This window comes from Raphanus sativus, chromosome 3 (assembly GCF_000801105.2).
Source record: "Raphanus sativus cultivar WK10039 chromosome 3, ASM80110v3, whole genome shotgun sequence".
Taxonomy (NCBI): Eukaryota; Viridiplantae; Streptophyta; class Magnoliopsida; order Brassicales; family Brassicaceae; genus Raphanus; species Raphanus sativus.
Window position 1 is genome coordinate 11,488,985 of NC_079513.1, and position 27,423 is coordinate 11,516,407.

At 33.3% G+C, this 27,423-nt stretch overlaps 3 protein-coding genes, 1 long non-coding RNA gene and 1 other non-coding gene across 5 annotated transcripts; 4 read left to right on the top strand and 1 right to left on the bottom strand.

Annotated features, from left to right (window-relative positions):
* The first annotated feature begins 5,248 nt into the window (after positions 1-5,248).
* LOC108846194 (uncharacterized) lies at positions 5,249-6,508 on the top strand. Its single transcript, XR_001948612.2, has 2 exons — positions 5,249-5,998; positions 6,152-6,508. It is a non-coding gene; the product is annotated as an uncharacterized LOC108846194 (long non-coding RNA).
* A 4,124-nt stretch (positions 6,509-10,632) lies between these two features.
* On the top strand, positions 10,633-11,323 carry LOC108844157 (histone H2B.3). Its single transcript, XM_018617373.2, has one exon. It carries the CDS (start codon positions 10,719-10,721, stop codon positions 11,178-11,180), a length of 462 nt encoding a protein of 153 aa, XP_018472875.1. The 5' UTR covers positions 10,633-10,718; the 3' UTR covers positions 11,181-11,323.
* A 554-nt stretch (positions 11,324-11,877) lies between these two features.
* On the top strand, positions 11,878-12,523 carry LOC108846703 (uncharacterized). Its single transcript, XM_018619906.2, has one exon. It carries the CDS (start codon positions 12,085-12,087, stop codon positions 12,409-12,411), a length of 327 nt encoding a protein of 108 aa, XP_018475408.1. The 5' UTR covers positions 11,878-12,084; the 3' UTR covers positions 12,412-12,523.
* A 152-nt stretch (positions 12,524-12,675) lies between these two features.
* Positions 12,676-12,747, top strand: TRNAC-GCA (transfer RNA cysteine (anticodon GCA)). Its single transcript has one exon. It is a non-coding gene; the product is annotated as a tRNA-Cys (tRNA).
* Positions 12,748-13,431: 684 nt separating this feature from the next.
* LOC108845868 (histone H4) lies at positions 13,432-13,949 on the bottom strand. Its single transcript, XM_018619062.2, has one exon. The coding sequence runs from the start codon at positions 13,879-13,881 to the stop codon at positions 13,570-13,572; it is 312 nt and encodes a 103-aa protein (XP_018474564.1). The 5' UTR covers positions 13,882-13,949; the 3' UTR covers positions 13,432-13,569.
* Positions 13,950-27,423: the final 13,474 nt, after the last annotated feature.

A 27,423-nucleotide genomic window follows, 5' to 3' on the forward strand; every position in this document is an offset into this window, starting at 1 on the left:
CCAACTCGCTATTGGGCGAGTTGGATGTGGTGTGTCCATCTCGCCATTGGGATAGTTGGACATCGTGCGTCCAATCGCCCAATAGCGAGTTGAATTGGTCGATCCAACTTGCCATTGGGCGGGTTGGTTGTGGTGTGTCCGACCGGTGCGTCGGATGACGCAGTTTTATTCTTTTGATGTTCGGGAACTGTTCGTTCTAGGATCTTGTCGTGTAATATTCTAAAAGTAAAAAGTTTTAGTTTTTAGTATTTTTATAATCTTTTTAGAAAGATTCTTTGGTAACTTTCGAACATTGATTTCGTCGTGACCGATTTTGACCCCAACATCTTACTAGCTTAATGGCGAGTTTGACTCGTCCTACTAATATGATGGCGAGTTGGACTGGGCGAGTTGGACTTGTCCTACTAGAATGATGGCGAGTTGGGCTGGTCCTACTAGCCTGATGGCGAGTTGGAATGGTCATACTATCCTGATGGCGAGTTTGACCAAGAAGCTGGACGTTGCCAGTTGTACTCGCCATATGGTGAGTTGGACGTTGTCCGTTCTACTCGCTATCTGAAATTATTTCGGGAAAGTTCCTCAAGAGTAGTAAATTTATACGTTGTTTTTGAGACTACTGTTTTTGACCCCAAAATTTTTGAGATTATGTTTGTTGAAAAATAATTCTTCAGGCGTCTGCGGTGTCTCGCAATGCTGAAGATTGGTTTCTCTTTCGTATGTCGCGTTTCGTGCTTGAAATGTTTGCGGATTTAGATTTTTCGCGGTGTTGCAAGGGCTTAGTCTTAACCATTCATTAGAGAAACATTTTGGTTTTGCTGATGTTTACAGCCAAAATTGTTGTTCATGTTTGAATGTTAAGTTGTTTGATTCATGATAGAGGAATTAGGACCAAGGGGACGCACAAATTTCTCCCTGGAAAGAAGCGTTTTTCTTCACAGTACTTTGTGAAGAGTCGGCCCTTCGAGATTTATTTCGTGTATTTTTAGGGATGTTTCGTATGGCTCCAGGAGCATTGTTACGAGCTTTTGCTTACATGCCGGGTTTTTATGGGTAAATTTTTTTTCCGGCTTAAAATGAATTATTGAGTATATAGAACTTAATCAATTGATGATAAGCTTAACTTTCCCGTTAACCATTTTTTGTCGGGACTGAGCTTTGTTATGAAGAATTTATTGTATGATTTCCGCTTATGCGTTATACGACGAATTGTTTGGGTAATCGTAGATTGGCGTTTAACGACAAATCGTGGATTGTCGTTCGGTCGTTAAGTGATTGGAGCAGTTGTCGCTCAATTATAGCCAAGGACGTTGTTTGTAAAAGACTAGACCATTACACTTTCGTGTTAACATTGAGTTCAAGTTATTTTGGAATTATCCTTAAAGGGGATGCAAAACTCTGGTACGGGCTTTTTAGGGACGGCGTGATTGGCCGAGGGCCAGATAGAATTTCTCAAGATTGATAAGCCAAGTATAGCGGAGTTTTCCGTGTTATGGCTGATGGTTGTTGAAAACGATTTTCCACTTTAGGTTTCATTTATACGATGAACGTTTCGTATAACGTTTCCTTTAGTTGTATGAAATTTGTTTCCTTTACGTCAGAGGGAGAAGAAGCCTAAGAGGTTTGACACAGACCTGTGCGGAGTCAGTTGTGGGGTGATTTCCTGCTCAGATGTAACCGAGGGAAGTGGCAGTCAGCGATCTGCGGGGAGCTTCGTTTTTATTATATGAAAACTATCTACGACAGTTCTTCGTAAGACCTGTTATATTTATTTCCGAAAGTTGCTTCATATGACTTGATTTGAATATACAAAGGATTTTTCGTGAAATTATTGTGGGAGGAGCTTCTTATAGAAGTGAATGGAGAGTGTTTCTCGCAAATTACTCGTGATATTTGCGAACGATAAATATTTTTTCCTCATTCACTTTTACGTATTGGGAAGTCATTTTGCATGACACCAATCTTGTTTTACCGTGGACTAATTCGTATAAAAAGTTTTTGTTATAAGAAAACAATGGGTGACCCGTTTTACGAAGATAGGAAATCGATGATGTCAAAGTTGCGATGTTTCCGCAGATTAGACGGGAAACGTTTCCGCTTTGATTTCAACCTATGGTGAAAGTTGCTTGGAATTAATCATGGAGTTTTATCGAAGGTTATTTCGTTATGATTTAATCGTTAACTGTCATGTTATTAGTCAGATGTTTGTACGAGTTTTCTAATCGCGAGATTACAACAAGAGATGATGTAGAGCTCTCAAGACTATGTTTGTGACGGTTTTGATACGTCGCTAGCGTTTTAGACGAATCTTAGATTGTCATTTGCTTTTTCAGATGATTTTGATGGGGCATCGCAATGCCTAAGTGTTGTTCTGTCTACTCGTGCGAGAGTTTGCTTTATCAAAAGCGTTTTCTTGACGCTGAGGCAGAAAAATTAAATTGTGGGAGTATACGAGTGTAGTATACATACCTACTCCCTCCTTTTTACGAAAGAAAACAGATGAACTGTTCTTTCGAAGGGTTGTGTACGTTTTTTCTTTCGAGGACTGAGATGATCGACAATCTGGGTCGATTTAAAGACGACGTTAGGATTGTGATTTTCGATTGGCGATTTTAGAAAAGTGCTAGGAACGAGTCGGTTTTAAGACGATGTTTGTGTTCCTCGTTATTTCTTTCTTTAGGAAGTGAGATGAGTATGCTTGAAAGTATGACGATCATTTCTTGGTTTTACGAGATATTAGATATGTTTGCAAGTTCTTCCTGGACAGTTAAGGAATAATAGAACAAGACTGAAAAATCGCCTAAGACTCGGCTTGCTAGACTATCCACCTATTTTCTAAGTTCCCTTAAGTGTACGACAGTTTCCAAGAAATTTTCATTCTTTTCCTAAGAAAAATTACAAGTCTGATAAAATTTCTAAAACGGACATACCTTAGTCCCATTGGAGATCCGGTTTTGTCTCTTCTCCATTTTGCTTGTTCATGTCCCCTTCCTCTTCTTGTGTCTATCCACCCTTTACGGATAGTAAGAATATTGATTCTTCCTGGATTAATATACTTTACTGGCCGCCTTTAGGCTGAAACCTGTCCTGCGGTTTTTGTTCGGTGATCCATATTTTTCCGATACGGATTTCAGCCCTAGTATCCTTTGCTTACACGAAAACGAAAAAGTATCTCGTCGTAAGCCTATTGGCGTTTTGGGAATAGCCAAGGGCGACCAGGAAGACTTGTTGGGCGATCAGGTTTTCAGAGAGGATGGCGAAACTGTGGAGAGAAGCGAATGGGCGAATTTCACTTCTCGACTTTTTCTCCATCTCATTCCTTATCCGAGAAATTTTTCGTACGATCTTTCTTTAAGTTTTTTTTACGAGACTCATTTTGTAAACTTTGTCAAATTTATTCTATGAAAGTTGTATTATAAAATACTACTCTGTTTAAATTTACGAACGATGTCTCGTAAAATATTTTACGAAAGTTGTTTTGTAAAATGTTTCCGACTATAATTTTACAAAACTTATTACGCAGAATTTTATTGAGTTTAATTATACGAGAGTTGTTCCGTAAAATGTTGTCGAGTTTAGTTTTACGAAAATTGTTTACTAAAATGTTGTTGAGCTTAATTTTACAAGGTTATTATCGAGTTTGATTTCACAGAAGCTTTCACATAAGAAATTGTCAAGCTTAATTTTATGAAATTTATTTCGTGAGATGTTGTTGAGAATAACTTTACGAGATTTGTTCCGTAAAGATGTTTCCAAGTTTTGTCAGTACAAGAGCTGTTTTTCGGAAAACTCATGTTTTTGTGCCGTTCCGCAAATTTAGTTTATAGGTTTAAGTATCAGAAAATTTGGCAATGATGAGATTAATTATTGCGGTTAAACCCAGTTGGAAATTTCTTCGTTTCCGTAGGATCGATCCGAGGGAGATTTGATTAGTTTTGCCGAAATAAGCTTAGTAGGCAAATATCAAGAATTCGCTGAATATTTACCATGAAGCGACTCCTCATTCTTTTACGAAACCTTAGGTTTCATAAAACGTTTTAGCGGTGAGGGATACAATCTCCTGTTTTGCTTTGTTTAGCCTTTGTCAGCCATTTTAGGTTTTCGTCTGCCGTTATTCGTAAGAAGTACATCAGTGGGAGTTGCATACCTGATTTCATGTGCTTCCTTTTTCTTTGAGTAACCTAGAGTTTCTCAGCTACTTCAGGGAGAGCAAGTTTAGTTTTCCGAGAAGTTTTCGGAAAATGTTTTTTGGTCGACCCTTTACTCGTTGAGATTTCTTCAACTCGGTAATGAAACAAATTTACGGGGTTTGATAGATTTTATCGTTGACCTTTCTGTTTTGACAGAAAAATTTCGAACTCGTTTTTGTGCCCTTCCTTGGGCGAGTAGTCGAAGCTAGGTTTTCGATTTCCTTGAACACTGTGGCGTTTGTGCAAGCGTAGGCCATAGGTGCAGTCTCTTCTGGAGTTGTTTTACCAGCGTTGTTGGGAACTCCGATTTTGTCTTTCATATTTCCAGATATATTTTCGATCAAGTGTTTTGTGGCCATGAGTTAAAGTAATCTTCCCCCCCCCTCCTTATAACGCCAAACTGTGAGAACAGAAGTTCGCACTGTCGATTTTCGTAAAATAAAGAAAGCCAAGAAACTCTAATTTTCCTTGAGGTCCGGATTCTCTGCGAAAGCCAACAACAAGCGACCAAATAAATGTCGAAAATACGAAAAGATAACAAAACTACTTTATAGTAAAAGTTTATCTTATTTCGAATCCGCATAAGAGCGTAGCGAAGTCATAACAGATTGTAAAAGCTTTGGCCGCAAGAGCGGTTAGCGAGTTTTCTAGTTCTACTAGCTTTATTGCGAGTTGGACTGGTCCTACTAGCCTGATGGCGAGTTGGAGTGGTATTACTAGCCTGATGGCGAATTGGACTGAGCGAGTTTGACTGGTCCAACTAGCCTGATGGCGAGTTGGACTGGTCCTACTAACCTCATGGCGAGTTGGCTGGTCCAACTAGCATGATGACGAGTTGGACTGGTCCTACTAGCCTGATGGTGAGTTGGACTGGTCATACTGAATGGCGAGTTAGACTGGTCATACTCACCGGTGAGTTTGACCAGAAAGCTGGACGTTGTCAGTTTTACTTGCCATCTGGCGAGTTTGACGCTGTCCGTTCTACTCGCCATCTGAAATTATTTTGGAAAAGTTCAAGATTACCGTTTTTGACTTCAACATCCTCTGGATAACCTTTATATTCTTCTTTTCGTTTCAAGATATATTTTATCTCAAACAATGTGTCTTCATCTTTATGTTCAAAGGAAATATTTTTGATAGCCTCCACTCTGTTGTCACACGTAACGGAGGAAACATGTGGACGACAAGCGTTATAGCTACAGATCTACAAAGATGAACAGGCTCCTACAATATCTTGAAGTGAATCTTCTGGTGGCTGACTTCTGTGCGCGTCGCTGAAAAGCGTGTCAAGGAGAAGGCCTTCTTTGAAATTTTTCGGTTGCAATTGTGTAACATGGGCCTTGAGTGTTAATCACTTCTATAATCACTAAATTTGGCATATCTTATAGGTAAGTGGCTAATAATCCCTATAATTAAAGGGATGACTGCATATTCCCTTATGTAGACCAGTAAACCCTATATATTCTCACCCAAACTATTAAGCTCATTATAAACCCCCAATCTTCTTAATTATGCCCAACTAAACCTCTCTAATTGAAATTAACAAGTCAATGTTTACACTGTAAACGCGATTGTACAAAAGTGATGACCCGGCTTAATTGCATTTTGCAACCCGAGCCGAGCTGCCCGACTCAAATTCTTAAACAAATCGACAAAGGGAGAGAAGTGAGACGACAGAGAGATAGAGAAACGAGAGATTGAGGGTTACGAAGAACAGAGTAAGTGAGACACATAAACAAAGAGAGAGAATAAACGAAAACAGAGTGAGAGAGAGAGACCAAGTGATAGAGACCAATTCAATTGAGACAAAGGTTAGTAGTATGGATGAGCTACAGCCATGAGATAGAGATTGTCACTTTTAGAGGAGCTTCAACCTCTATGATAGCTATTAGCTCGTATGAGCATTTGTTTACTTTAATTTTTACATTTTTTATTTGTGTTTGTTGAGTGATTTATAATGACAGAGATGAGGGCAATGAATTTGAAACTGCTGAGACACAACTTGAAATAGAGAGGAAAGACGATGAAGCAGATAACGAAAGTGAGTTTGAGTGTGAGGAGAAGACCAAAGTCTGGAAAATGAGACAATATGGATGAAGTTGAGGATACTTTGGGTATATATTTGTTTCAGATTGAAGAATCAGTAGTTGTGTAAGTCAAGTTTGTGGCGTTTTTGTTTCAGTCGACTTGTGCTTTTGTATTTGTTTTCGACTTGTGGTTGAGGGTTGAGTATTAGTTTTGGACTTATGTAAGACTCATTTGTATTTGCGATATGTGATTTGGTTTAGAATTATGTAAGACTCATGAGTGTTAGTTTTGTCTATTTATGTGTTCAAGTTTGGACCACAAAAAGAAATTGCAAAAGCATCTCGTACATGAGTCTATAAAACATAAAAGCATCTCGTACATGAGTCAGTAAAAGACCATGAGAATCAAGACCCTCACAACCTTGTGCACACAGCCCTTCCAGCTTTTCTACCTCTTCTTTTTCTTCTCATACTCATACTCGCTTCTTTAACATGTTTCTTCGGCTATCTTCTCTGCAATTTCCATTTCGTTATCCTCATCTCTGTCAATCAAAAGTAACCTTTTAGCAAACACAAGAGGAAGTTGAAGCTCCTCCTCCATGGAACCCGACATGGAGATATCTCGGCCTCTCTCTATTGCCTCGCTCTTACTATATCTCTGGAGGAAGTTGAAGTTCCTCCTCCATAGACCCCGACATGGAGATCTCTCGGCCTCTCTCTATTTCCTCGCTCTGTCTATATCTCTGGAGGAAGTTGAAGCTCCTCCTCCATGGAACCCGACATGGAGATCTCTCGGCCTCTCTCTATTTCCTCGCTCTGTCTATATCTCTTGAGGAAGTTGAAGCTCCTCCTTCATGGAACCCGACATGGAGATCTCTCGGCCTCTCTCTATTTCCTCGCTCTGTCTGTATCTCTGGAGGAAGTTGAAGCTCCTCCTCCATGGAACGCGAGATGGAGCTCTCTCTCTCTCTCTCTCTCTCTCTCTCTCTCTCTCTCTCTCTCTCTCTCTCTCTCTCTCTCTCTCTCTCTCTCTCTCTCTCTCTCTCTCTCTCTCTCTCTCTCTCTCTCTCTCTCTCTCTCTCTCTCTCTCTCTCTCTCTCTCTCTCTCTCTCTCTCTCTCTCTCTCTCTCTCTCTCTCTCTCTCTCTCTCTCTCTCTCTCTCTCTCTCTCTCTCTCTCTCTCTCTCTCTCTCTCTCTCTCTCTCTCTCTCTCTCTCTCTCTCTCTCTCTCTCTCTCTCTCTCTCTCTCTCTCTCTCTCTCTCTCTCTCTCTCTCTCTCTCTCTCTCTCTCTCTCTCTCTCTCTCTCTCTCTCTCTCTCTCTCTCTCTCTCTCTCTCTCTCTCTCTCTCTCTCTCTCTCTCTCTCTCTCTCTCTCTCTCTCTCAGTCCTAATGTTCTTTGTTGTTTCTGCTCTCATTTATCTCTATGTTCTTTGTCGTCTCAGACTAAGCCCAAATCGATTTCATTTTTAATTGAAACGACTTGGTCAGATGTTAATGATCGGGTCGGAATTTTTTTAGTGGCAAATCGCAATTGACAAAACGCCCTTAATCAATCTTTAATTTGCATTTCAAAATTAGATATTGAGGATTTGTATCTTCCCTAAAAACTTAAAGTAGGTTGTATCACAAACCTAGTCACTAATCAAGCACAGCGGAACACGAATCAAGCAAGAAAGAAGGAACACAAGAAACTTTTGTTAACCCGGTGTTCAACTTCCTTCCTTGATGTGAAGGAGCTATACTCACCGGAGAGAGATATTGGCCTCTCAACCTTCCATTATGTGAAACACGAGAGTGCAATACCATGAGGTTACAATTGATTACTGCCTCTCTTGATCTCTACAAATCACCTAGAGATACAAGTATGTAGGGAATAGCCTAGGTAGCCTACCGAGAGCCTACTACTCTCTAGCTTCCTCTGTTGAGATCCAAGCCTTGGTCTCGAGCTTTTTATCGAGCTATCTCTCTTATGTGCCTTTCCTCTGTGTTTCCCTTGTCCTATCTTGTTTTTAGGTCTTTTGTCGTGACCTCTCATTCATGATATATTAGCACTTGACCTAATGGGCTTTATCGACTAGGCATATAGTTCATCACACGTAACTTGTGCAAGCTGGCCCAACTTGCACAAGTCTGGTGGACTTGACCAAACCTCAATAAACTTCACATGTTTGGTCCAAGTCCCTAGACCTGAGATACTAAAGTGTCGCCAACTGCCATTCTTTACATCTTTTGGAAACCACACTGCATATCTCTTCCACGAACAAACTGACTACTGCACAAATTGATCCATACTAGAACCTTGATCATCTTTTAAAGACAAAATACATTCATTGTGATCTTTAAAGCTTCAGTTTCTTACACGTTGCACAACATGAGGAACCAGACATTACAACTTTTCTCTGTGACTCCATTGGAGTGAGACAGTTTATTCTGAAGATTTGAACCTAAGAAATTGATGACCTGACTTTGATTCCATCTCCTTAAGCCTAGTTTTGACTTAATATGAATCTGTTTTCAACTTGAGGTATCCTCCAGCTCAAACAAACATCAAATCAATTTTTAACCATGCATACCACGAACACGCTCAACTGTGCAGCTGTTCTTGAACACGCTCATTTGTGCAGCTGTTCTTACTTCAGTCTTTGAATATTTATGTTCTTACAAACCCTGCAACATCCCTTACTTGTTTTTGATAGAACAGAAAATCATTAGGTTCGATTGGATCTTTCTCCGTGAGAGATCTTCCACCGTTTCCGACGTTTCCTTCGTATATCACACACTCATCTTCTTCTTTCTCTGATGTTGCCTATCCTTCAGCATCATCTCTGATTCGTTATACTCCATGTTCGAAATTGCGCTAGGCGTAATGCGTGCGGTTGGATGACGCCTAGCGCCAAATAAATTAATCAAGAAATATACGGGGATTTATTTTAGGGTATTTTTTATAATATAATGTATATTATTCATATATTGCTGACTTTTACAAGAAAAAGGTGTTGGTGTAGTGGTTTAGTGTTTTATTTTAACATGTCCCGGCTCAGGTGCGACCAACAGTGAGTACCAAAGTTATAGATTTTCGGGATTTTCATTAATGAGGGGCAATTTTGTTATTCACCAGTAATCCTCTTCCTTTAGGTTTTCCTCTGCAAAACTAAACACGATGGCCGCTGGTTTTTTTCTTGAATTTCCTGTCATTTTCTTGTTGTTTTAGTCATTAAATCATAGATCTAGTGTAGGTTATTTGATTTATGGAATAAAATGAACAAAAACTGGAGCGTTTTCATAACATCCGATTTTTTTGTCCGATTAGACTGAATTCACTATGGTTCAGAGCCGGTTAACGCATATCCACCGCGTTCTCGGGTCAAACCGCCGCGTTTAAGAACATGGGTTATACTTGACCCCGTGACATGATCAGGACTACAAGTCCCCTGATTCTACTTCTTTAATTAGAATCAATCCAGCTTCGACCTATACAAAACCTTGGATCCTCAAAACCAATGCTCTGATACCACTTGTTCAGGATTTGTATATTCCTTAGAAACTTAAAGTAATTCGTATCGCAAACCTAGTCACTAATCAAGCACAATAGAACACGAATCAAGCAAGAAAGAAGGAACACAAAACACTTTTGTTAACCCGGTGTTCACCTCCCTTCCTCATTGTGAGGAAGTAGCTATACTCACCGGAGAGCAAAATTTGCCTCTCAACCTTCCATTACATGAAACATGAAGAGTACAATACCCTGAGGTTGCAATTGATTTGTGATTCCGTTGATCTCTATTACAAATCACCTAGAGATACAAATATATAGGGAAAAGCCTAACTAGCCTAGAGAGAACCTCTCTCTCTCTCTCTCTCTCTCTCTCTCTCTCTCTCTCTCTCTCTCTCTCTCTCTCTCCTCTTCTTCGTGTTAGGTCTTCTATTGTGCCCCTTTCTCTCTGATATATCAGCACTTGACCTAATTGACTTTGTCGAATAGACCTATGTTCGGTGTAACTTTTGCAAGTTGGGCCAACTCGAACATGTCGAATAAACTTAAACCTCAATATTAGATTAGAGAGGGAAATTTGGCTGAACTAAAAAGTAATGAAGGGAAATCTAAAGATAACATATATTTGAATGATCTAGCCAAGAGGTTAGTAATATGGGTGGGAATATATATGGTTTATTGGTCTACGGATGGTTTTAAGCAGTAATCCATAATTAAACCGCAACTTGCCAAAAGATTAAAAAAAAACTATGGTCCAGGTCACGGAACCAAAAAGAAAAACCACATAGCCAACATTTCTAACAGCCGTTGATTTAGATATTTAATCTCATCCATCCAACGGACAAAGTCGTCTTACGTCAGCGATCCTCGTGAATATATCCTATCCAATAGAATGTGTTTCTTCTCCCTTCTTAATATCTCCAAGCGCTTCAGAGTTTCTTCATCTCAAAACCTAAATCTCCACTTCCGCCTCTTCGTTCCCGAGAAAAATCTAAGAAAGAGAGATTCACGATGGCACCAAAGGCAGGAAAGAAACCAGCGGAGAAGAAACCAGCCGCCGCGGAGAAGCCAGTGGAGGAAGAGAAGGTAGCGGAGAAAGCACCAGCGGAGAAGAAGCCCAAGGCCGGGAAGAAGCTACCGAAGGAAGCCTCCGGCATCGGCGCGACCGACAAGAAGAAGAAGCGCAGCAAGAAGAGCGTCGAGACGTACAAGATCTACATCTTCAAGGTGCTCAAGCAAGTCCACCCAGACATCGGGATCTCGAGCAAGGCCATGGGGATCATGAACAGCTTCATCAACGACATCTTCGAGAAGCTTGCTCAGGAAGCGTCGAAGCTCGCTAGGTACAACAAGAAGCCTACGATTACTTCTCGCGAGATCCAGACAGCGGTTAGACTCGTTCTTCCTGGTGAGCTTGCTAAGCACGCCGTGTCTGAAGGAACCAAGGCTGTGACTAAGTTTACTAGCTCTTGAAATGAAAATCTCTTGTTAGGATTCTAGATCTGAGCACTTTTGGGTTTGTCTTTTGGTACCGATTATGCTTATCTTAGCTTTATGATGCGGTGACTTTGTAAGAACATATGAATGATTAATCGTCTCTTTTGTTTTCGAATTAATTTATCCTGAAATTACTCTCATTTATCCTATTTTCAAACTCCAATTGTTCACATAGATGTTATCTTCTAGTAAACGCCAGTTTCTAATTTTCTGCTAAAAGTTTGAACTGGATGTTCTTCATTGGTTCAATTGTAAGACTCATTAGTATTTAATTAAACCTTAACCTGTCAACAAGAATATAAATAGTTAATGTATCACTAACTCTAAAGGTCAATCACTTACTTTGGTTAAACTACTGCCACATACTTACATTTTGATTAAGTCAAAGCCACAAACTTTACTGGAATTGAAAACTGCCATCTGCTTGTTACACTCGTCATCATTGTTAAATATACTCAACAATTATCAACCATTCACTATCATTACACAACACCTTCAACCGGAAACTAGTTTTGCGGTGGACATTCCTCGGTCGCTGGTTAGTTAGGTGATGATCTTCAATAAAACCCACTAGCTACCATTTTAAAAATTTAATAAAGCACCACCCAAAACATTTAATAGTATATGATTTGTATTGATAATTCTCATTACATATAATTTACTCGGTAACCAGATGGCAAAACTGTAAATAAAGAGCATTTCACTAAAACGTGCAAGCGTCCTCTCTCCCACTCTTCTGTCACACACGCAGAAATCGCATCCTACTTTTGCTCCTCTTCCTCGAGGCGAATCTTCATTCAGATGGTTTAATCTACAAAGGAAACTAAACATCTAATTTGGTTAGTTTCTCGTCAAAAATTTGGATGTGCTGTCGTTTTCGATGGAACAGATTCTTAGAAAAATCTCAGCGCCTTTGCCGGTTCTTGTACAAGCCGCCACGTGGACATTGGTCCTAATGCTGACGGTGGGTTTTGCGTCGTTCGCACCAGAGATGGCGTTTGTGTCTACATTGTCATCTTCCTCAAATCTCTGCGATGGGTTGGTGAGGATTCCGATTGATTTGCCGGGAGAGATATTGTGCGTGCCGTCCGAAACGGTTAAGCGATCACCTTTCGACCTTTTCGTGCCGACGATATTCGCAGGAGTTATGGTCGTTGCATCAGTCTCTTTAATCCGGTCGTGTTTTGGGATCGAAAACGACATATAGATACTACGTGACTCTTTTCAAATTAAGCTCGTTTGAATTATTGCGTTTCTAGATTGATCCAGTGTAGAAACTACAGTTTGTTTTTTCCTAAATACTAGACAATGTATAAATTTATGTTTTGGAATCGAAATACGTTCTTGTACCCTACTCACATTATATGTTGAGAAAAAAAAACCCCTCACATTATCAATAATAATGATTCTTGGACCGTATAAACGATTTGTACATTAATTAATATATTAATATCCAATAACCAAACAACGAGGGTCCTTAGCTCAGTGGTAGAGCAATTGACTGCAGATCAATAGGCCACCGGTTCGAATCCGGTAGGGCCCTTTCTTACCTTCTTTTTTTATCGAACTTTGATAATTTGATTCTGATCTAACGGCCCTCTCTTTTCCTTATTTTGCTCTGACTTCGATAATGTGATTCTGATCTACCGGTGTATGGTTTGCAAGTTTTATCCTGGATTGATGACGTGGCCCCACTTCTTAATTTGTGGTTTTTCTCAAAACATCTGAAAGTTTCAGACCCTCCAGAAGTTAGCCGCCGAACACGTCTTAAAATTTTAGCTTCCGCGGTTCAATTTCACAAAACTGTAAAATGAAACTTTTGGACTTTTTTTTTGATACAACTTATGTTGCAAATAAACAAACTTCGACAATGCAATTCATACCGCCCACAACATCACGGTGATAATGCTTAGTAGAGACGAAAATTAGTTTTATTTTACTAATATCACAGATGGGTATTAGAATATCGAAAGACCACAATATAGCAAATAAACTGATTATAGAAAATAAACTGATTAGTTTAACCTCTAAATCAAACCTGGACATTAGTTCCATATAAAATTTTATTTTTTTGGGTAAAAAGGTTTGTTCCATATATTTCTGGGCATCGTCATCATTCAGCAACAATTCCAATTCGTTCTTATTATGCCAATTCCTTTTTTTTTCATCGTCATCAGATTTATAAAGATTTGATAAAAACTTGAATTGTATTAGCGAAATAAAGAGATCTGATTAATCATATTTTCATTAACCCATAAAGAGAAAAACTTCGTTACAACACTTCAATTAATCCTAGATTTCTTGATCGCAAGACTTAATCAGTACCAACAACACAACCCAGAAAAATACAATAGAAAAAAACGATTCAACCACCGAATCCGTAAAGAGTACGTCCTTGTCTCTTCAAAGCATAAACCACATCCATCGCCGTCACCGTCTTCCTCCTCGCGTGCTCAGTGTAAGTCACGGCGTCTCTGATCACATTCTCGAGAAAGATCTTCAAAACTCCTCTCGTTTCTTCGTAGATCAAACCGCTGATTCGCTTCACACCTCCTCTGCGAGCAAGACGCCTGATCGCAGGCTTGGTGATTCCTTGGATGTTGTCTCTCAGAACTTTCCTGTGTCTCTTCGCTCCTCCTTTTCCCAATCCCTTTCCTCCTTTTCCTCTTCCTGACATTCTTGAAAACTTTCTCTAGAAACAAAGAATATAACTGAGTATTGGATTCAGATTGTGAACTGGGGATAGCAGAGATGTAGAGATATATAAAGAAGACTACTAAATCGTAGCCGTTCTTTTACCAAAAAAAAAAATAATCGTAGCCGTTCAATTAAGTTTCCATTGTACGGCTAAGGATGGCGATCCGGGACCAATGAATCTACGGTTGGAAATTGCTTCTTAAGTAAAGTCAAGGATTGTGCTTTTCATTTCTTGGAGTGTTCTGGTTTGGAGCACTTTATTGGACCAGTAAATTAACCGGGACGGTTATAGATGGGTTTATTGGTTTATTCTAACCGAAAATAAAACCTAGTCGTGAGCTCAGAGCAAACTTTTTTTTTTGTAACAGAGCAAACTTGTGTTCTCTTCTTTATTTATTTTTGTTGCCGAGACGCACATGAGATAACATCGATCTTAGAACGAAACAAACATATGCATGTTCTTCATTTGATCTTTAAACTATATCTTGAACCGCGCTGATGTTTGATTTAAATTTTATAAACTAGATTTTGATTTGCATTTCAAAAGCGCAAATTTTTCTCCGGTTAATACTAATGTTTGATATGAATTATGTTTTCATTTTGTTTTACATTATTATTATGTTTAAAAGGCGTATAATGTTTTTTTATAAAAAATAGTTTATCAATACGCTTATTTTGATATATTTGTATATATACTTTATACTACATCATTATTATATATTTTAAAAAGATTACTAGATTCTGATCCATTTTTATAAAGGACGAGTATATTTCTTGTTTTAGATTTTTTTAGAAATTTAATTTTATATTTATGTTTTTATTGTAATCATATTTCTGTTTTTTTGTAATGTATAAGTCTTAATCAAAATCTATTTTATAAAATGATAGCAATTTAAAATTGATTCGGTATATGCTCGTTTCTTCGTAATCATATTTCCGTATATCCGTTTCTTCTTAATTGTATGCCCATCTACCCGTTTCTTTGTAATATTTTCTGTAACATTTTTCTTGAATGTTAAAGAAATTTAATTTATATGTTAAATTTGTGTTCATGATTTAAATTAATTGTTATTTTTAAATAGGCTGAAAAATAAATTTATACAGACTATATTCATATTTTTAAATTTCCTTTTGTAATTTTTTGTCACAAATAAATTTCCTTTTATAATTTAAATAATAAATAATTAATTATAAGTGTTGCGGATTTATTATAGTCATTAATTAAATTACAGTATAGGTCATAGTATATATATATATATATATTTATACATATATTTATTTAATTAATGTTAGTTTTAATGATTATACAATGATTAATACTCTGGTGCAACATTTTCACGGTGAAAATTTCACTTCAAGATCTAAACTCAGTATTTCTCTTAATTTAATTCATGGAGATGAATTTAAACCTGTATAATAATGACCTGTCAAATACTTCAAATAATTTATGAAATTATGACCGAAAGTTTTAAAACAAAAAAGAGATGCATTTTATCGTATAATTGTAAACCGCTATACGTTAGTTAGTTTATGTAGGTAAGAGAATCTGGATCCCACCAATATTATAATTCTTATGAAAAAATAAAAGGAATACATTTATACACTTATATTCAATTCATTTATGTTCCATATTTTTATTAATTGGACTCAACTAATATCAACCAGATATGTTTGTAATTTAATAGTATTGCTATAAGTGTTACATTTTTTGAGGTTGGTGAGACATAAAATTAATTGTCTCGGCGCTATTATGAATCAAAATTTATTATAAAATTTGATTATAAATATACATATTTTATTCCATATCTAAATCATGTTTGCATACAGTTTGAGTTTAAAATAGATTAGGTTTCTTGTAAAAAAATAGTTTGATATCTCTATTTTACTGATAATTTTGTTGTTGTTTTAAGAAGTAGTTCAGTCCTCATCTTGATATATCGAGACATGCTATCAAAAAGGTAATTCATACTTTTTTATTTTTAGTTAAACCTTCAGCTGAATATTAATATATTTCCTTTAGTCAAAAAAATATCGATATATTTCTACTTTCTATGTGTAGATCGGTCACACAACTAAATATTGATATATCTCTACTTTCTATGTATAACCAGCTATTAAAAAAAAATCGATTTATCCACTTATTTTGTTTTATCTGCATCTCAAGCTTGGTTCCTTCTGAATCAAATATGTTCAAGGCTCGACAATCATCAGTATGCCTATTGTCATTTTTTAATATAAAAGACCAAGTTAGTTATATAAAAATATAATTTTGTGATCTAAAGATAGAAAAGTACATTTATTTAAGTTCCTCTGCTTCTTCAATTTCAGGATTTATAAAGAGTTGGATGCAAGGTATGCATTTGAGATTCGGACATCACCTAGAATTGAAAATGTAAAAGAGCAAATATGAGATAATCAAAACTTTGTCCCTTATGAAAGGTAAATTACTAATCTTTAAAAAAATATTGTTAGAATTAAGGTATACTTTAGAAAACCATACCTCTATATCGGCCAATCTATACAATTTAGAAATCGTAGAAGATATACTACCATGCCCTCTTCTGCTTCTTGGCAAGATATGGGTAAATTCTCTGCAAACTTTCCCTATATGCAGCAAGCTAGCTTTCCTTTGATCACTTTATATATAAAGACATTTAAAATATCATTATATGATTAAAAATGCACGCATATGTACTCACAAATGAAAAAAAAATATCAGTCAGACATAATTAACTTATAAACTTACGAAATGTCCCTAAGTGTAATCTAAAGCTTCTTTTGTTCTTTGCATCCGGTACATTGAATCGTTTCAAGGTCAACAAAATCTATGACTTGGCTGGCCTATCACATCTCAAAACAAATGGATTATGATTAGTGTTACTATTGAAAATACTAAAGCAAAATATATCTATACTATTAAAAACACATACCAATCAGAAAGCAAGGTTTAAGTGTTCCACTCTGTATGGTTTAAATCCACCAGATTAAGAAACATATTGTCATTGCGGAAATAGACTCTGTGATGGTAGTGTTGTAGACAAAAGACATTCTGTAGGTATGATTTGTTGATCTGAACAAACCAGAGGCTGGAATTAAAGAAAAATTATCAATGTTTCGCCAAACTCCAACGGAACCTTCATGATCAGCTCAACCATATAAGTCTCCTTACACGAAGCATTGATTTTTGTTCCCTTCAAAAAAATTTAATTGCGAAATGGTTTAGTAAATAATCGACAGCATATCAAAAAAGTTTAGAATTATAAAAAATGGAAACTAAAACTTACATGAGCATCATCAGCTAGGATTAATTCCAATGGTTCTCCAGAAACTGCAGTGAACTGTCTTTCAAAACTTTTTGTTGCATATTGTTTGAGACATCTTTTCACGATTTTGCTTGATCCAAGATTTGTGTGACTGAAGTTAATAACAGGAGGGTGGAAGAGCGTAATAGGTTAGAGAAAATTTATGGTAGGTATTTTGATTAAAATATTGTTTGTTACAAAAAGGACAATTCCAAAATTATATCATATCGTCTCTTATGTCTCTTATAAATTTGATATAAATATGTAAAGAAAATCGATTATAAAATTAAACGCAATCGATGAAAGTTATTCAGTTTAAGATTTGATTCTAAAATTAGATGAGTTTATGTTAAGTTTATTGCTTGAAAAAAACTTGTAGACCACGAAACTAAAACAGTTTCTGTTATTGATTTACAAAATCATTTTATATAATATCTTTTTAACACAAAAATCCATACTATTAAATATAATTGAAATTAATAAGAGTGTTAATCAAGTTTTTTTATTATGAATTAGTGTAACAATAAATTATTCTTTTCATGTCAAATATCTTTGATACAGTTTTCTTGTTGTTATGGCTACAAAAATGGTTGTAACAATTTAGGCAATATCATCACTGGCTTTAACATTTCAATTTTTTTTTTTGAAACTTAACATTTTAAAGGTTTTACAACCATGTTTTCAATATTATAATTTTAATGAAACTATTACTATATTCATATGTTAATGAGAAAATAATGTTTACTCTTTTAATAACAACTAGATTTTGATCCGCGCTTTAAAAGCGCGGGATTATATTTTTAATTAAATATATATTCGGTAAAATCAAAATTTGTATATACTTTATATATTTTATTTTCCAATCTGTATATATATATATATATATATATATATTATTACCAACATATACAATATTTATAATTATACAAATTAATATGAGCACTATGTAAGTTTTTATGTGGATATTTTTTTGTCCATATGGTCTTTACATTTATAAAAATTAGTTTTTTACATGAGATATATATTTTTTACATTTGAATCACTAAAAGTCTACTTACAAAAGTCAATGTTGGATCATTACATTATTGAGTTTCATATTATTTCTCATATAATTAATTAGTTTACTATTAAATATATATTCTAATCTAATATGTTATTTCAATATTTTCAAAATAATATATTGAAAACATATTCTGAAGTATCTTTGTCAGAATACATTGTAATAATATATTTTATTATTTTTAAATGGAAATTATATATATAATTAATTTTAAATAATAAATTTCGTAATTAATATTAAATATTAGGAGAAATTTCATAATTACACTTTGTGTAGTACCATAATTCAACAATACCATCAATAGAAGGACATTTTCATAAATACATCAAGCATTAATGGGTGAATTACTAAACTGACCCTTGTCTATTCTTCTCAACCATCGTCTTCTTCTCTACTCTATAAGAAAATTCTCCGACGAAAACAAAGTGTCTTTTCTCTCACGGCAACGAGCGACGGCGACGAGGTCAAGCGATGGTGACGAGATCGAGCGACGGCGATGAATGCAACGAGATCAAGCGATTATGACGAGATCAAGCTACTGCGACGAGATCGAGCGACGACGACGCGATCGAGCGACGACGAGATCGTGCGAAGGCGGCGAAATCGAGTGTATTCTCTCTCACAAAGCAGATGAGATCGAGACTCGAAATCTCAAAGTGTCGAATCCTCATCAAAAATCACAAGTTGTAAGAGAAAGAGTTTTATAACCCCTTTGTAAATCTGGATTTCAAGTAATTTTAGAATTTTATTACGATACCACATAGGGTTTGACTATATACATCAGATATATTTTGATTAAGTGATGGTTCGTTAGCTTCCATATTTTATTTGTTGTGTAGTTCACGAGACTATTCTCAGAAGAAGCAAGTGATGCTACTGACGAAATGATGGAGCAAGAGATGGATTTAGCTAAATTAATGTAACTTGTTACCTTTTAAGCACTGAAAGTTTTGTCCTTTTATGTTGCCATTCATGTCTTGCTGTATGTGTTCATTGTGAGATTACTCTGTTTGACAGATCATGTGGTCAATTATCATAACTAAAGGAGGTTCCTTTTTCTAATGTGCATTGAAAGTTTTGTCCTTTGTGAATAATACGTGTAGTTTCTGTTTGTGCATGTGAAAGTGTGTTTATGTTTGCTAGATTCATGTTTTGAAGTGGGTGTTCATTGTGAGATTAATTACTCGTTGATTGATTTTTGTTTTCACAGGCTAGGGCTTGTTGGAACTATCAAAGTAACGTTCTTCGTCTCTTTCTATTAAACTGGTTTGGTAAATTCATAGCATGGAGATATGTTGTTAGAAAGCTAATGGAGTTTTTTTTGTTGTCGTTAATGATGATATGTAGGATTGGGCTAATGAAATTTTAAGAGGATCAAAAGTCAACCAGAGAAAGAAACAGGATACACTTTGGCAGCCTACTTATATATTTCTTGTAGACAAGAGGACAAGCCACAAACTATTAAGAGTTTATAAAATCATTTATAAATCATTTATAAATTTTATAAGAACTTATAAAACCTTGTATCAACTTTCTATAAAGTTAATAAACACACATAAATATTTTTATAACTATTTATAAAAGTTTATAAAACTATTTAAACTTGCCTTGGGGATAGAAAAGAAGCAAACGCCCCACGTGGTATTGTAATAGAGTCTCTCAAACTTCACCTGGATAATAGTTGTTTTAATAATTTATAAGTTTTTATAACTTTTATAGCTAAAGTATAAATCTTTATAAAATAATTTATAAAGTTTATAAACCATTATAAAGGATTATAAAAACAATTTATATGGGTATGTAAAATTTTTGAAGCGGTGAAGTCTTGCTTGCTGTCCACATGTGCCTCAGAATCTGCCACGTATCATCATCTCTTTACAAAGCCTTATAAGGGTATGTAAAATTATTTGTAAAAGTATATAAGCCATTAATAAAGGCATATAAAACAAATTATAAAATCTATAAACCATTTATAAATGTTTATAAGAAAGTTATGAAGGTTTATAAATAATTTATAAGGGGTATGTATACTATTAATAAGGGTTTATAAAACGTTATGAAAGCTTATATTCAATTTATAAGGGATATTATTAGTGTTGTATATATTTATAAATCAACTAAAAGAGTCTATAACCATTTAGAAAGCCTTATAAAACAATTTATAATGGTTTGTATAATAACTTATAAGGGTTTATAAGAGTATGTAAATAATTTATAAGGGTTTATAAATATAATTTATAAAGTTTATACACCAATATAAAGAAATTTATAAGGGTATGTAAAATTATTTGTAAGATTATATAAACCATTAATAAAGGCATATAAAACAAGTTATAAAATTTATAAACCATTTATATATGTTTATAAGAAAGTTATGAAAGTTTATAAATAATTTATAAAGGGTATGTATACTATTAATAAGGGTTTATAAAAATTAATGAAAGCTTATATTCTATTTATAAGGGGTATTATTAGAGTTGTATATATTTATAAATCAACTAAAAGAGTCTATAACCATTTAGAAAGCCTTATAAAATAATTTATAATGGTTTGTATAAAGGGTTTAAAAAAATAATTTATAAAGTTTATACACCATTATAAAGAATTATAAAACAATTTATAAAGGTATGTAAAATTTCTGAAGCCGTGGAGCCTTGCTTACTGTTAGCATGTGCCTCAGAATCTGCCACATATCATCATCTCTTTACAAAGCCATATAAAGGTATGTAAAATTATTTGTAAGAGTATATAAAACATTAATAAAGACATATAAAACAAGTTAAATAATCTATAAACCATTTATAAATGTTTATAAGAAAGTTATGAAAGTTTATAAATAATTTATAAGGGGTATGTATACTATTAGTAGGAGTTTATAAAAACTTTATGAAAGCTTATATTCAATTTATAAGTTATGAAAGTTTATAATAATCTATAAGGGGTATACATATACTATTAATATGAGTTTACAAAAACTTTATAAAAGCTTATATTCAATTTATAAGAGGTACTTTAAGAGTTGTATATGTTTATAAATCAACTAAAAGAGTCTATAAGCATTTAGAAAGCCTTATAAAACAATATATAATGGTTTGTATAATAATTTATAAGAGTTTATAAGGGTACGTCAACAATAATATAAGAGTTAATATGTTGTATATAAAAGCTTATATGATTCATAAATATTTATAAAGATTCAGAAACTGATTTATGAAATCTTATAAACTAGTCTATAAGATATTTTATTTTGATTTACAAGAATGTATAAATTGATTCATACAAGTTTATAAATTGATTTATAATACTTTATAAATATCTGCTGCATTCTATAAGTTAATTATAAATATTTATAAACTAGTTTATAAAACTTTGTAAATCATCTGAATCTAGTTCCAACAAAGTTTGTACTTGCAAAACTCAGTTCTTGTTAGTCATTATTAACATAATATGACAACATCAAGACTTCTCCATATCTCACTCTTCTATAAAAGAAACAACTGAACCAAACTCACTTACACGTCCAACTAATCTCTCCAACTATGCAACTCATAAGAGAGATACAATTGTTTTAGTAAGAAGATGAGAGAGAAGAATGTATTAAGAAACATACTCTGCAACTTTTATAAAGAGTTATAAATAGTCATTCTTTAATTACATAAACTACGTTCTTGTTGAGAGTCTCTTTTGCTTCTTCAAACAGCTCATCAACCTTATCGTTCTTCAAAATCTGAATTCAAGCCAGTCACATATTATTCATAAGCATCAACACTCACTTCCAAAAACAAGATACAAAAATAACATGCTTTCGTAACTCAACAAACTCATGCTCAATCTACACTGTTTCTGTAGATATTATACACAAAACAAGACATAAAATATGAATCTCATAAGTACCAAACAGAACATTACAATAACAAAACACCAACATTTCACCTCATATATTGCATATACTAAACCTTGCTAAATAAAAAATAGTAGCATTGTATTACCTCAAGAAAGTGAGGTACTTGATATGCATATCACCACACATATTCTCCACAGTATCCTTTAAATCCAAAAGCTCACATCACACCTTTGTAATTCCCTGTAACATTACCAGATCAATCAAGAGAAGAAGTAATCATGGAATAAATTTACTCTTAGGTTAATAATTTCTCATGAAGTAAATATATGTTAAGCTCTATGTCTTTTGATTGCTAACAGATGAACAATAAGACTTTAAATGACCCAATTTATAAAGTCTTATAAATTTTAGATTTCAAAACTTCATGAGAAAAACTTCTGTCTTCTTTCTCAGAAACAGATCGATTTTGATAAATCAAGCTACAATTACAGAAGGAGACGAAAATCACCATCTATTATCCTCTTACCTTTGTTAGTGTTTCTTATGCGTTGGGAGAGAGATCGTCTTGTTCGTCTGAGCTTGTAGAGTCTGTCAGTTTCGCTGGAGAACTCGTTAGCCACGTCAGATCTCGCCGGAAAACTCGTCAGCATCGTCAGATCTCGCCGGAAACTTGTCAGCGTTCGTCAAATCTCGCCAGGAACTCTTCAGCGTCGTCGGATGTGGCCGGAGAACTCGTTAGTGTCGTCGGATCTGGCCAAAGTCGTCGAATCTGATCGGAGAACTCATCACCACCGGAGACTCTTCCCAGATCTGATCACGTTTAATATGAATCTCAATTTTTAAGAAATCATGGAGAAAAATGGTAGTTTTAGGTTTAATTAGTTAGGGGTATAATAGTATTTTGTCTATTAAAATTTTAATGGTAAAATTAGTTAGTGTAAACTTGAAAAGTGGTATCATGAAAGTGGTATTTTTAGCAATTTCCCTAAATATTATTATAAATGAATCTAATACCTTTTTAATTTAAAGAAAAATAAAATAAATTACTATAGATATTTATATATATACAAAATTCATATTCAGAATTAAATTGATATACCAATTAATAAATATAAAGTTACTTAATCCATTTATTAAATATTTTATAAATTATAAAATTCAAAATAGTTACATATATAGGATAACATATATTCATGAATTTTAAAAACTAATTCAACTTATTAAAATAAAATATAAAGCACAATATATAAACTAAAAGTAGTTACATATATTTAATTTGATAAAAATACAATACTAAATTTATTTGGTATTAATATTGTTTGTTTATATGGTACATCGAACTATAGGTTTTGTTTTACAATTATAATTTTTTTGCGGTTATTTCATAAAAATGTAAACATTTATTAAGTATGAGACAAATTGAATGAAAAATAATTATATAATAAATAAATTTTGACTAATATAAAAAATTAAAAATAAATTCATAATATAACTTAAAAATTTAAAGTATAAGTAAAATTATACTGGGTGGGTATATAGATGAATTGTATTATTTTAATAAAAATATATTTATAGAAATATTATTTTAATTATCTATAGTTTTAAAATATTTTTATGAAAACACATATGTATAAGATGTCTAATTTTCACTATATAATTATTTTAATTAAAATTAAGTATATATTAAATACTGTAGATTTCAGTTGGAAAAGCTGGGAAAAAACTAAATGTATACTAATACATGTGAGACTAATCGCAATATAAGTCTTTTTTCTGAAGGGTGAAAATTAAAAAGTTAGAAATGCATAACTATTTATATGGCTGAGATTACACGAAAGTTATATTGTGTTAAATGTTAATTCCAAATTTTAGTTATATGAAATTTAATTAGGTTGAAATATATTATAATCCATAAAATATATTGTCATAAACGAAATCTTGGTTATTAAGACTTAACAACCAAAAGATAATGTATCTCGAGTGCAAATCTAGATAATTGGTATTAATATACTATAACTCTTGATTTTACTTAATTTAAAAACTATATAGATTTCATTAATTCTTAATTGCTATTTTATGGGATGTAATCTTAACAAAATATTAAAAGATTCATGTTTAAGATATATTAAAATCTCCGAATATATTGGTTAATATATATGGAAACATTTGTAATGGTATAAATATAGTAATGACATACTATTGTAATTAACTTCAAAACCAAGAGCAAATACCTATTAGGTATTTTACTTTAATAGTATAGACTAGATTTTGATCCGCGCTTCGAATGCGCAGATTATTGTAGATTATTAACTTTTTGAAACAAATAGTATATTCTAATTATTATATATTATTATGCTAAAAAGTTGTATTATATAGAAGAAAATAATTTTAATTTTTTTAAAAATTTATGAATAAGTTTATTTGAGGTTTTTTATATTCTCTCCTAGACCTTAGTATTTTACTCGGATCCAAAAACTAAACCGAAACTGACTCAAATATACATATTTGGATTTGGTCTGGGTCCAGACTCCAGAGCAAAGTAACTATTGATGATATATTCAAAATAATATATATATATATATATATATATATATATATGTTTTACATCATCACTTGCTTTAACATTTCAATTTATTTTTTGAAACTTAAATTTTTTAAAGTTTTACAACCATGTTTTCAATATTAGAGTTTTAATGTAAATGTTACTATATTCATATGTTAATGAGAAAATAACGTTGACTCTTTTGTTAACAATAACTAGACCTTGACCCGTCCGAACCGGCGGGTATTTATTTTCTGTTTTTTTTATTTTTTATTTATATTACATGATGAATTTGTAATATTTACACATAAGTCCAGATTGAAAATTATTTTTTGCAGTTATAATAAAAATAAAAATTAAATGCTTAATAAAATATTCTGATATAAAATTTAAATTTCTTAATTAAAATAATATAGAGGTGGATCATATTTTTTTCCAATTCCAAAATCTTAGCATCCCATATAAAATAAATTTATAAATACATAAAATATATAAACATATTTGGAACTATAATTTCTATTAAAATAATTTTGTTATAAGATAATTTAGGGCTGTTGTTGTTTATTTCTAGAGTTTGATCAGTGACTGTATAAATATTTTCTTTCATTTTAAATATTTTCTTTGTACTAATGGTCTAATATACATATATATTAGTACACAATTTTTATATTAGTATACGGGTCAAAAGCGAAATGTTATATTAGTACAAGATTGCAAATCATGTATAATATTTATAGCATGTAGTTGAGGAATCACAGGTAAGTGATGACACAATAATTTTTCTACTATACCATATGCGACTTTTATTATCATTAAATATGGTAAATGTAGAATTAGGAAATGTATTAATTAAACTGAAAAGACAACATTAGTTTAAAACTATAAATAATTTTGAAATTGACTTAGTAGAAAAAGAAAAATAAATTTTATATTAGGACAGCACATTAACTCAAATGAAAAAGACAAGCATTAAAATATGTAATTTAATTTATATTAGGACAACACATTAACTTAACTGAAAAATATAAACATTAAAATAGATATTTAATTTAATTTTCAGTGGTATAAGAATGTAAATAACTATAAAAACTTAAGGGTATTTTCTAAGTGTACTTCTATTTTAATAATCAGATGATATAGTCAAAATGAATAAAAGTTAATGGATCCATCCAAACCATGAATTTTAATGGATAAAAAATTGGACACAAATGGATTAATGAATAAAATGAGTTAATGGACTTAGTGGATTTGTTTAAAATGGTTTGGATTGTAGTGGGCAATGAGTTATCTATAACCAAACCAATAAAATTTCTAATAAACATAAACTTAAATAAAATATATAAACAAAAAGTAACCACAATTTGTGATGAATATGATATATATAAGTTGGTTATAATTTGTCATGAGTATCCAGACTCATAAAAATATCATTGATGTCTAACGTCGATGATTTTATATACTCAAATAAGTTTTTCAGGCCATGCTCTTTACCACTGTTATGGTTTTGGGATGACCAATCACGTTTTGATAAGATTCGAGGTTGATAAATGGAACATATGAAATAAATTTTATATTTTCGTGTCTGTTTTTTTTTACATCAAAAGACTATTCTATTATTCAATCTTGAGGAGGTCTGGGTAACCAGACCGGAATATAACAACCAAAGTAGCATAATGATCTATGAAAAGTACGAGCATTTCTAGCTAATGAATCAGCTATCACATTTTCTATTCTTGGTACGTAGCATTTTCGTGTCTGTTAACCAAACTATGGTGGCAGCATGAATACATTTTCATTATCCATTTTTAAGAAGCTACTAGATTTTGACCCGCACACCCGTGCGGATGTATATTTTTATAAAAGTGTTTTTTTTCATGTTAATATTAGAGTTGGGCAAAAAATCCAAGCTCTTTCATCTGATGGATGACATATCCGGTTATTTCTAGCAAAATCTGGATATACTTTATTAAAATGTTTCCAAGCTCTTTCATTTGATGGATGAGTCATCTCACCAAATATGCTCGGCATCCTATCTCATCCTTCCAGCAGTCTGCTCAGATTGATACAATCTTTTCAATCTGTCTGTAATTGGTAGGTACTACATCCTTTGGTATGGTATCCTATTACGCCCTCGTCTTTGCGGTTTGGATTGTGGCTTCTTGCATGATCGACATTCTTCTGACTTCTCATCATCTCCCACATAGATCATGCAATTGTCGATTCAAACCTCTATCATCTCCGAAGACAACCCAAGACTATAAACCAGTTTCTGAATCTCATAATAAGAACCAGTAGACTCATTGTCTTCAGACAAATAATATTTAAATAAGTCTGTCCTTGCATCCATGCAATTTTCAGGTAGATTGTGATCAGTTTTAATATTCATCATTCTATCTGTCAACGACAATTTAGATAGACCTTCTCTACAACCACTGTAAATTGGCTCATTTACATCATCTAACATTTCATAAAACTTTTTGCATCTATGTTAGGTTCTTCAACTTATCATCTACAAATGCATCAACTACCATATCATGAACCCTGTCATAATCTACCATATGCTCCTCCTGATGGTAACTATTTTTATTATGCAAATGATCAACCGGTTCATCATGAAAAATTGCTATTACTACTAAAAGCTTCATTCTCACAATTATAACCTTCTCCACGTTGAAACCAAATATTGGAATGTGGCCTGAAACCTCTATTTATTAAATGCTTCTATACATTTTCACGAGGTGCCAATTTTGAATTATTGCATTTCTGACAAGGAT